Consider the following 10,565-nt stretch of genomic DNA (forward strand, 5'->3'; position numbering starts at 1 on the left):
ACAGCAGGAGAAACAGAAAGTACCCTTTGCATTTTGAAAAGCCAGCCCTTATTAAGAAGATGCAAGCAAACAAGCTTCCAGGGACTGGCTAATGGAAGAGAGAATACTCTTTCAGGCCTACAAGGCAGAAAAGCATAACAACTCACATGGTAGTGGGCCCACAATAATAATAGTGGAAGAATGACTTCAAGAAGCCAGTGGCAGGCAAGAGCAGGTTTCTGGGTAGAGAAAAGTCTCAGTCCTACCTTGTCTCTGTTGTGAGTTGTTGTTTTTAAAGCATATCTGACCTGGGTAAGTCAGTTTCCTCCCAGAACTTAGTTCCCTCAACTACAAAGTAGGCATATTCAGACCAACCCTGCAGAGTTGGGAAGTTTCACAGTGATGTACAGCCATGCCCAGCAGAGAGCCCTCGTCCTCAGCCGCATTGTTCCCAGCTCTGCCCCGCCACTGAGCATGGCCCTCCATTCCCAGGGTGAATTGTTTTACTTCTGTGGATGTGGCTCCTCTCTGACTCAGTCCCTTCATGGTTGTTCATTCCCTCCACCCACACATCCCGTCCCTTGGAAGGCCACATTCTGGAATGCAGCCTAGAAGTTGGTGACTGCCACTGACATGTTCTCATCCTGTCCCTCTTGCACAGTGGGAGAGTCCCAATGTCTTATGTGTTGTCTATGATGTGACCAATGAGCAGTCCTTCAACAACTGCAGCAAGTGGCTAGAGAAGGCTCGGTCGCAGATTCCAGGCACTTCCCTCCCAGGTAGGGGCTGCAGACACCTGTTTCCCAGCAGCGCCTCTGCCCTTCAGTTCAAGAGCACAAGGTCATTGCAGAGGTAGTGCAAAAAAGAGGTGGGTGCAAAAAAGGGGGCCCGGGGCTTTGACTTGGATGGCCAGAATTGTACACTGGCTCTGACTCATCAGCCACACAAGCCTCAGTGAGTTACTGTGCCTCTCCAAGTCCGTAAAATGGGAATGATGACACCCACCTTGCGGGGTCATGGGGAGACTCAAGATGATAAGGGGAAGGTGCTGTGATATGAGTTGTTGTTTCCAGAAAGCTAACCCTAGGGAAGAATTCCTCATTTTCTCCTGCATGTGCAGTACAATTAAACATTCAAGGCCTGTTGTTCTTCTGAATGCTTTAAATCAGTTTATTTTTCATCCCTATGTGAGATCAACAAATTCTCCTCATTATAGACCAGGGAAAGTGATCTCCAGAGACAGGCTCAAAAATTAGCTGCAGCTGATGCAGCTGGGAACAGAACTAAATTACCTCTGAATCCCTGACTCGGAGCTGAGTCCTTAGATTAGTATTAATGACCATTTTTAAAGTTTGCTCCATGTGCTAGGAATTATCACAAATGCACACATAAACTTAGTCCTCGCCTTTACTGTGCTCGTGGCCTTAAGGAGACAAGGGTGATGGATACACATGAAGTCTAAAAAGAAGGCTGAGCAAAAGCTGCACACAAAAAGCAGAGCCTGCTTGTTTTCTCTGTGACCCTTGGGGCCAGCACAAGGGACCCTAGCTCTCCCTTTTGGGGCTCACTACCTCAAATGAGGCAGCCTCTCTCATACAATGTTTTCTGCCTGCCCCACAAAATAGCATGCTTGCTCTTTTCTCTCTTCAGCTGTGCTCCCAGACTGCAACAGTTACATGCAATGTTTTGGTTGTTTCTTTTGAGTAGGTGTTTTAGTGGGGAATAAGACAGACCTGGCCAGCAGACGAGCAGTGGACTCAGCTCAGGCCCAGGCGTGGGCGCTGGGCCAAGGCCTGGAATATTTTGAAACATCCGTGGTGAGTATCTCCACTCACTCCATGGCCAAGTCTGGAGTGGGCCTCTGCTGGAAGTGGTTGTTCACATGACCTCACATGCATTGTGTTGCTATTCCACCATATGCAGAGTCTAATTTGGAACTGATGTTTGCATTCTTAACCCAAGATCTTTTCTCAGTATAGCAAGAGTCATCATGCATTACAGTAAAGCAGATCAACCAGCCAGCCAGCCCTGGGAAAAGTTGCATCTTGATTGTAAGAAATACAAGTATATTGTGATCAGTTGTCATGACCCATGACGTTGACATGAGCTCTGATGGGTTGTGGTGGTGTTGGAACGTTATTTCATTTAGCCCTCATGATCAGTCCTGTGAACCAGGAGTTGGCCCCACAATTCCCATTTCATTGTTGAAGAGGCAAAGTAACTTGCCCAAGGTCACATGACTGGTAAAGAGTGAGCCAAGACTAGGACTCATGGTTTCTAATTCTCATCGGTGCTCCCTGTCCCCACCTCACTACAGCCCAAGGGTGACTCCAGGCCACAAAGTGCCCTCCAGTAAAGTCAGCAGGAGTCCTCATTAAGTGGGAAAGTGAACAGATGCCATCTGTTACCAGCATCTTTAGTGCACATACACCATGATTTGGGCTGTCTAGCACTGTTGAACCCCCTTCCTAGGTTTGGGAGTATTGAAGTCCCAGCCTCCCTGCAGTCAGGGTGCAGGCATGTGACCCAGGCTGCCCCCGTCAGATGCCGTGTGTGAGATCTGCCCTCAGGAGCAAGAGTGGCCCAGAAACATCCATCTTGGAGCCTGCAATGGCCAAGGTGCTGGCTGTCATGCCCCTCACCAGGGCTGCTGGGGAGACCTGCCAGGCTAGGCACAGCCACAGTTGTGACTTGGACCTCGCTTTGTGGCCTCCAGACCTTATTCTTCGGCCCTCCAGGAGTCAGTGGGCTAGTTAACATTCCGGATGTCGTCTTACTCAAACTCTACTTCTGCTACAGACACTTGGGTTGCTGCATCTATCAAACTTGACCGATGCTGCTGTATGGATGTGAACTCTTAAAATGTCCCCAAAGTGGCATGCTTCCTTGAGGAAAGTGTAGTGGTTAAAGGCAGGTGCTCTGATGTCCAATAGGAATAGCAGAACTAGCCACGGGACCCTGGGCAGGTTATTTAACATTGGTGCCTCAGGCTCCTCACCTTTAAAATGGGGATAATAAAATACATCCCTCATTGAGTAATAAATATGAGAATTAAATAAGGTGGTGAACATAAAAACACTTAGCACAAAGTCTGGCACACAGTTAACACTCAGTACATGTTACTTTTTTAAAGTGTGTATCTTCCCTGTAGTAATCTTATTTGTACTATTACAAGTATTACTTACCAAATCCTTGTATTTGTAGCACATAAAAACACTTAGCACAAAGTCTGGCACACAGTTAACACTCAGTACATGTTACTTTTTTTAAGTGTGTATCTTCCCTGTAGTAATCTTATTTGTACTATTACAAGTATTACTTACCAAATCCTTGTATTTGTAGTTTGCAAGAGAAAAATGTCACCCTTGCCTCTGGTCTAATTATCACAAACGCCAAATTAATGAAGTTCAAATTAGTGAGCTTTTACTGTGTAGAGGATTCCTCATCTTTTATGCAGCACACCTTGGAGCAAAGCAGTAAGCTAACTACCCATAGCAAGCAATATTTCAGTATTCCCTCTTCCTCCATTCACACTTGTGAAATTGTCCCATCACCCCAATATTCCCACATTCCCCAGAACTCTTGATAGAACTCAAAAACTAAAACCCACCCCAAACACATTAGTCACCAAAGGTCATTGGGCTGCGTGTATCAACTGTGTTCAGGTGTTGAAATGGGTGGGTATAAATTGTGCTTGAAGAAGCTACAGTTAAGCACTTGGTATTAACTGTGCAAGTTAACTAGTCCCCCCTGAGTTGATGCTAACAGAAACTCTACTGGCAGCTCAGTTAAGAAAGCTGTAATTAAAAAGGAAATATAACCAAATGCCACCTGAGACACAGCCAGGCCTGGATGTCATGCCTATCTCTTCCTCTCACCTTCCTAACACGACCGCAACAGCTTGGTAACCCACAGGAGGCACCTGCATGTTTTTTTTTATCTTTCTAACACCCCTCAATATTTGAAATTTTTAGGGCAAAAAATTAAAAAGCAATTCATTAAACAGAAGTTAAAAATTTTTTTAAAAAACATTGTTAATCACCATAAGAAGCTGGACAGTATTAAATACAAACAAGTTCAGGAACAATCCATAGGGATGACTGCCCTTCAGGCAGGCGAGGAGCAGGGAACTAACATTTGTTGAGGACCTCTGAGTGCTAGGTATGTCACACACATTATCTATTTAAGCTTCACAACAGCCCTGCGAGACAGCTGCCCCTATCTGTCCTTGGTGTATGGATGACTAACAGACTCAGAAAGGTTGTATACCTTTCCCTGGTGGCACAGCTAACCTTGTCCTAGAAGCAGGACTAGGACTCAGGCCTGTCCAGCTGGAAAACTTGGGCCTTGTAGAAGGGGACTCTGGCCTCCCACAGAGCCTGCTTTGGGGCTCGTGAGACAGAATTCTAGGTCAGGATGAGCACTAATCTGAGCCTGCCATAAGGATCCTTCACTCTAAACAGGCCTACTCTATAGGTGTCCAAACTGTACAAGCGAGATTATGATTAGTCATTGGACAAAAGGATTCCTGTCACTCACTGGCAACCTTCTTAAGGCACTGGAAAGTGGTTCAATTTACGTCTATTTCAGGAGCACTCCATGGTGTCTATTGAGGCTAGCCTGCATCAGATTCCTTAATTTTTATATTGGGTCCTCCCAAGCTCAGGCTTTGGAGAGCTTTTGAATTCATTTAGAAATCCTTGGACAAGTGTTATGTAGGCCTCATTCCCCTTCCGTTCAGTACTTAACCATACTGTCACCCGATGTAACATTTTACTATTTGAAATTAGCCTTGCCTAGGACATTATACTCTGCACTCCAGAGGTGCCTTGCAGATGTAACAGTTCTTTTTCTTATGTCCAGCGGGAGGGTGACAGCTTTCGGGTCCTTGGCAATTGTGAACTTAGTACAGATGCTCGTCTCAGCAACGAACTGTCTACTCCCTGCTCAGCACGATCTTAGCTTTACAGCCTGTTTTGGCTCTTGGCCAACTACTTGCTTGGGATTTCCCTTGCTAGAGAGTCCAGGTAACTTTCTCCACGTGACCGGGTTTCCTTTGCACATTTCTCTCATCCTGGCTGGCATAGTGGCAACGCTGCTCTTCTCAAATCGGGGAGCTGGGTGCCAGGCTGGGCTCTGCGGGAACCAGCTGGGCCACTTCACCCCTGGGCCTCAGACTACTGATCTGTAAAACAAAGGCTCTGTGGTTGATGACTTGCTGCTCTTCTCAAATCGGGGAGGTGGGTGCCAGGCTGGGCTCTGCAGGAACCAGCTGGACCACTTCACCCCTGGGCCTCAGACTACTGATCTGTAAAACAAAGGCTCTGTGGTTGATGACTTCTGTAACATTCTTCAGTTTAGAAACTCTTCCCTTCCATCAGGGATATTTCACTGCCTCTTGTCAAGGCTGCACTTTTGCCAGCTGCCAAGGATCATTTCCAAACAGGTTCTTATGCTGCTGCTTGAAAGTAGTGGGTTCTTTCTTCTGCCCACTTAATTCTCAAAAAAAAATTAAAGGGCACACACGCAGAGAGCAGAAGCTGTTAAGTGAGAGGGTGCCTTTTGCTTTCCCCCACAGCCTGGCCGTGCTAACCCTGGAGAGCCCACTCTTTCCCACCACTTAGATAAAATCTAGGGCAAGTTCCTTCACTTTCCTGATCTCTCTCAGATAATAAAAAGTCCTTTGGGAACCTTTACTCACAAATATTTATTATTTCAGTTCTTAAAATGCCAGTCCTGTGTGATCGTCAAAACTCTGGACTTGATTTAAAGTTGTGCCTCCTCCTGCAGCCTGTGGGGAAAGAGGAAAGACAGGGGTGAGGTGTGCCAGGCTGGGAGCACTTTGGAGGTGCCCCTCCCCACCCCCGTCGGTGGGACCAGCTCACTTGCAGCCTCCCTCTCCTGTAGCCTTTGTTTTTGGCCATCATTTTTGTTGGGATCCATCACCCTCCCAGAGGCAGTTCTGGCAGAGTCCCTTTCAGACAGCTCCAGGCTGGCTCCTGCTTGGCCCCCACTGGGCCAGCGAAGCGCTGCGGCAGCCTTTTAGATTAACAGAGAGGCAGTGCAGCCATCCAGTTGGCAGCCCTCTCCTGGCTTGGCCATCAGGACAGCCAGCCCCACCTCACCTCGATTCTTCCCCGGGCTGGGTCCAGCACCAGCCTAGGTCCCTAGGCTTCAGGCTTTCTCTTGAAAGCCTCTCACCCAACCTGAGGTGAGGATGAGGTGGTCTTACCCTGGGGGGATATGACACAGCCCCCACCACTCCGTCGAAGAAGTCCTCTCTTCTGGTCTCTCCAACCCTGACCTTGAGGTAGAGCTGGGCCCATCCTGTATGGTTCTTCCTCCAGAGCCTGGGGCTTCTTGCCATCTGCTATTCTGCCTTGGCCTTTGGGGCCTCAATCGAAACTAAGAGAGAAGGGGTCTCATTTTAACATCCTGTCACACATATAGCCAGAGTGGCTGAGAGTACAGGCTCTACAGACATAGGTTCTGACTCCGGCTCCACCATTTCCAAGGTGTGTGGCTCTCTGCAAGTTACCTTAATCCCTCCGTGTCTCAGTTTCCTTCTTGTACAGTTGGCATAATGATAGTAGCTCCCCCACATGGCATGAAGATGAGGTGAGCGGAATGACATTAGGTGGGCACTGAGCGAGGGTTGGCCCTCTGTGATTATATAAGTAAAGCAGCCGGCTTCTTAAACTGTCTCTGCAGAAGGAGATGGAGAACTATGAAGCCCCTTTCCACTGTCTGGCCAAGAAGTTCCACCACCTGTACCGGGAGAAGGTGGAGGTGTTCCACACATTGGCATGAGGGCAAGTGGACCATGCCGCAGGACAGCGCAGTGCTGCATGAAGCTGGCGGTGGGCTTGGCTCCTTGGAAGACAAGAGAAGATGGAAGAGCCTCTGCACTTGCAGTGTATCGTGACACTTTTAAATAAAATGAGGAGAAAATGTGGAACAGCAGCTCCTTCCGTTCTTGGCTGGGCAGCCCTGGCTCTATTGTACACTGTGGCTGCCATGTCACTGCGGTCCCAGAGTGGCCCAGGAGCCCGCTGGGGAGCGTGCGGCCCTCCCTTCTGTGGTGGGAGGTACTGCAGGCTGTCACCTTGTTAGAGCGGGTGGGCCTGCCCACCTGCATTGGCTGGGTGCGCACAGCTCCCTGCAGGGCCTTCCACTGAGAAAGCAGGTCCTACAGCAGGTTTTGAAAGGGCCCGCACCAGCCTTTGCTTACAATTTGCCACAGCTGAAATGCCCAACTTGGAACTTCCCCATGGCTGAGATGGGGCTGGTGTCCCACTCCATACTCAACATTTGGCATTGCTGCCTGGTCCTGGCTGTCCAGGTTCCAGAGGTGGCTGCTGTCACTGACAAAACAGTGCCCTCTGCCGGCCTGCCTTGGTGCCCATTGCTCAGTGAAGGGTCCAGCCTCTTTCAGCTGCTGGGAAACTTGGGTGCTGAGGCAGCCAAGGGCTCGGCCACTTTCCTTTAATGACCCTCCTCTCAGTGAGCCAGGCAGCAGTCCTAATTCTTTGCAGCTTGACTGTTTTCCATCCTGTCTCTGCTGCCAGTTTAATCTTCCTAAAACACCTCGCCATTTCACTCCCCTGATTAAAAGACCCACAGAGGTTCCTCACTGCCTTTACATCAGGGCTGCAGGCTATGTCCTGGTGTACAAAGCCTTCTGTGACTGTCACCCTCCCTCCAATTCCCGTGCCTCCACCTTATGGGAGGGGGGCATTGGGCAAAGAGCACCGGCTTTGGGTCGACAGACCTGGGTTTGTCCCAATGCTGGTGACAGTAATGGAAATTACTCTGGTTACTGTTTATGACCTGCCATGTCTCTACACGAGCTAAGCTCATTACATATATTAGCTAATTTAGTCTTTACAATGTAGAGTCTGTTAACATCCCACTTTTACAAATGAGCTGGAGTCAGAGAATTAAACTAAGCCAAGAGGCGGCAGAGCCAGGATTGGGGACACCAGAGCCCGGCTCACAGCCACCATCCTCTTCTGCCTACCTGCAGACAAGCCAGGAGCAGGTGGAGGTCTTGCCATCTGCAAAGGGTGAAGACTAGGCTGCCTGTTAGTCCTCAACATGAAGCCACATAGCCATGACTGTACTACTGCGTCATTCCTTCAGAAGATAGTTACCAAGGGCCTACAATGTGCCGGGCATCTTCCTAGGCACAGCAATGCCAGACTGCTGGTCTCATGTCCCATATTGCAAAGGGGAAGGTCCACAATGAACAACCAAGGGGACATGGAGAGGGGCATTACCAGTTGCTCCAGAATTGTTTACCAGGGCCCTCAGTTATGGACAAAGAGATGCTAAGCAGGTCACTGCTTAAAGAGATCACCAGAGGAAGGCCCAGACCCTAACTCTTGGCCCTGCCACTGTGAGCCACCCCGACCGCTCTGCTCCCCTCTCTTCCCTGTCTGAATAAGACTGAAGTGGTCAAGAGGAGGGAGTTGGGGGGGCACAGTGTTGGTAGTGGGCACCTCTCCCTGCCCCACCTTTCCCCACCCCAAGAACCAAGTGAAGGAGGCACCCAGAGACTCCTCCTGAGACTGAGGACTCTGCCAAGAAGGGGAGGATGCCTGAACGCCCAGCCTGATGCTTGCTGAGCTGCAGGAACCCAGTGCCAACTGCAGGCACAGGCTGACCCAGAGACTCCTCCTGAGACTGAGGACTCTGCCAAGAAGGGGAGGATGCCCGAACGCCCAGCCTGATGCTTGCTGAGCTGCAGGAACCCAGTGCCAACTGCAGGCACAGGCTGGTGAGGGCATCATTGGGGAAGCTCAGCACGCATCCTTGGAGTTGCACGCGGTTCCCTCCAGGGGATTCAGCAGGGAAAGGCTTGAGGAGAAGCCTGTACCAGCAGCAGGGAGAGTGGGGACTGTGTGTCTGGAAAGATGGCAGGCAGCGCTCCACAGAGGGCACCTGTAAGGACCCCTGTGGGGAGGAGTCATGCAGCCAGACAGGTCCTGGGCAAAGGGAGCTGCTTCCCCTGGGAAGGGCTGCAGGAGATATGGCTGCCCAAGCAGACCAGACCCCAGCAACAGAGGAGACTCACCCCAAACTACCATGCACCCCATCTCCATGGAGATGGCAGCAGATGGAATCAGACCAAGAGCAGGCCTGTGGGGGAGATAGGCATCTCACCCCTCACCCTCTGTTCCAAGGACCCCAAGAGGGGAAGAGAAAAAGACCTTGCTCCCCTCCCCACCTTCCTGGAGAAGAGATTCAGAGACTTGGAGGTTTGAACTGTCCTGGTCTGAGTTTTAAGGACTAAGCGCCTGAAATGGGTTGGGATCAGCCTGTTACAAAGACTGAGCAGGAGGTGGGATTTGGCAGGGCAGGGTGGAGGGAAGTAATTACAAGTCAAATGGTGGAGGTTTGGAGCCCACTAACTTGAGATTCCCCAATAAGCTGGTTCTACAAGTACATACGTGATCAAGATGACTTCAGACAATGAAGACAAGGAAATGGAATTGTGGCTAGGTGATGGTTTGTGAGGTAACTGGGCTGGGTAGGCAAGAAGGACTCTGAGGAGCAGTGACATCTAAGCTGAGATCTTATGGCCATGTGACCATCTGGGGGAAGAGCTCTCCAGACAGCAAGGACAGCAAGTGCAAAGGCCCTGAGGCATGAACAGCTTTGAGCATCAAGTAACCTAAGGCCAATGAAGACACAGCCAGGAGTGCGCCGGGAAGAGCAGAAGAAGGTGAGGGAGGCAGGGGCCGCAGAGGGAGGAATTTGCATTTTATTCCAGAGGCAGCATGGAGGATGGCCATCATAGCTCTTATATCCTTATATTTGGGACCTAGCAAGTGGTTATTAATTACTTCACTTGCCTGAAGATGCCACTCTCAATGAGCAGACATTTATAAAATGCATGCCATGTCTGCAGATTTTATACTGGAATGAATCCATTTGCTGGATGAATGCTTGAATCAAGCATTTGCTGACCACCTACTATGTGCCAACCCCTGTTCTAGGTGCTGGGGATTTGCCAGTGGGGATACAAAAATCCCTACCCTCAGGGTGCTTGCATTCTAGTGGAGTGAGAGAGATGTTCAATTAAACTGGTAAATTATACCGTCCATCAGATGGCGATGAGCAGGGGGGACAGAGGGCATGCCAGGGAGGGGGAGATGCAATATCGAATAGGGAGATCAGGGGGGACCTCACTGTGAAGGTGACATTTAAGCAGGATTTGAAGGAGGTCAGAGCAACCGGCACCCTGTAGGCATGGGCGGTTCATCAGCACCCCCTCAGAGGTGGAGCCTGACCACAGTGGTCCATCCCTGCTTTCCTTCCCCAGTGCCCAGCACTGAGACTCAGTAGGATGAGCACGGATGTGTGCACAGACACTGAGAGACCTCTGAGTTGGATCAGACTCAGTCCCTGTCCTAGAATCACCCACAGTCCATGGAGGAAAAAATTGAACCAACACTTGATTTCTAAACTCCAGTGGAATCCAAAACGTGTTCCAGCCAATGTCTCCCAAATGCTGTGGGATGGTGAAGGAACCAAGCCTCTGTCTCCTTTAGGATTGCAGAGAAAGGTCTGTTCATTGTCCC

General features: G+C 49.8%; 1 protein-coding gene across 1 annotated transcript in view; it reads left to right on the forward strand.

Annotated features, from left to right (window-relative positions):
* Positions 1 to 6,937, forward strand: part of IFT27 (intraflagellar transport 27) — an 11,996-nt gene extending 5,059 nt beyond the window's left edge. Inside the window, exons 5-7 of the mRNA XM_008583863.1 lie at positions 641 to 758; positions 1,687 to 1,796; positions 6,691 to 6,937. Of these exons, the coding sequence (XP_008582085.1) occupies positions 641 to 758; positions 1,687 to 1,796; positions 6,691 to 6,789 (327 nt within the window). The 3' untranslated portion in view covers positions 6,790 to 6,937. The remainder of the gene's footprint in view (positions 1 to 640; positions 759 to 1,686; positions 1,797 to 6,690) is intronic.
* The last annotated feature ends 3,628 nt before the right edge of the window (positions 6,938 to 10,565 follow it).

This window comes from Galeopterus variegatus, unplaced genomic scaffold, assembly GCF_000696425.1.
Source record: "Galeopterus variegatus unplaced genomic scaffold, G_variegatus-3.0.2 Scaffold3067, whole genome shotgun sequence".
NCBI classification, from domain to species: domain Eukaryota; kingdom Metazoa; phylum Chordata; class Mammalia; order Dermoptera; family Cynocephalidae; genus Galeopterus; species Galeopterus variegatus.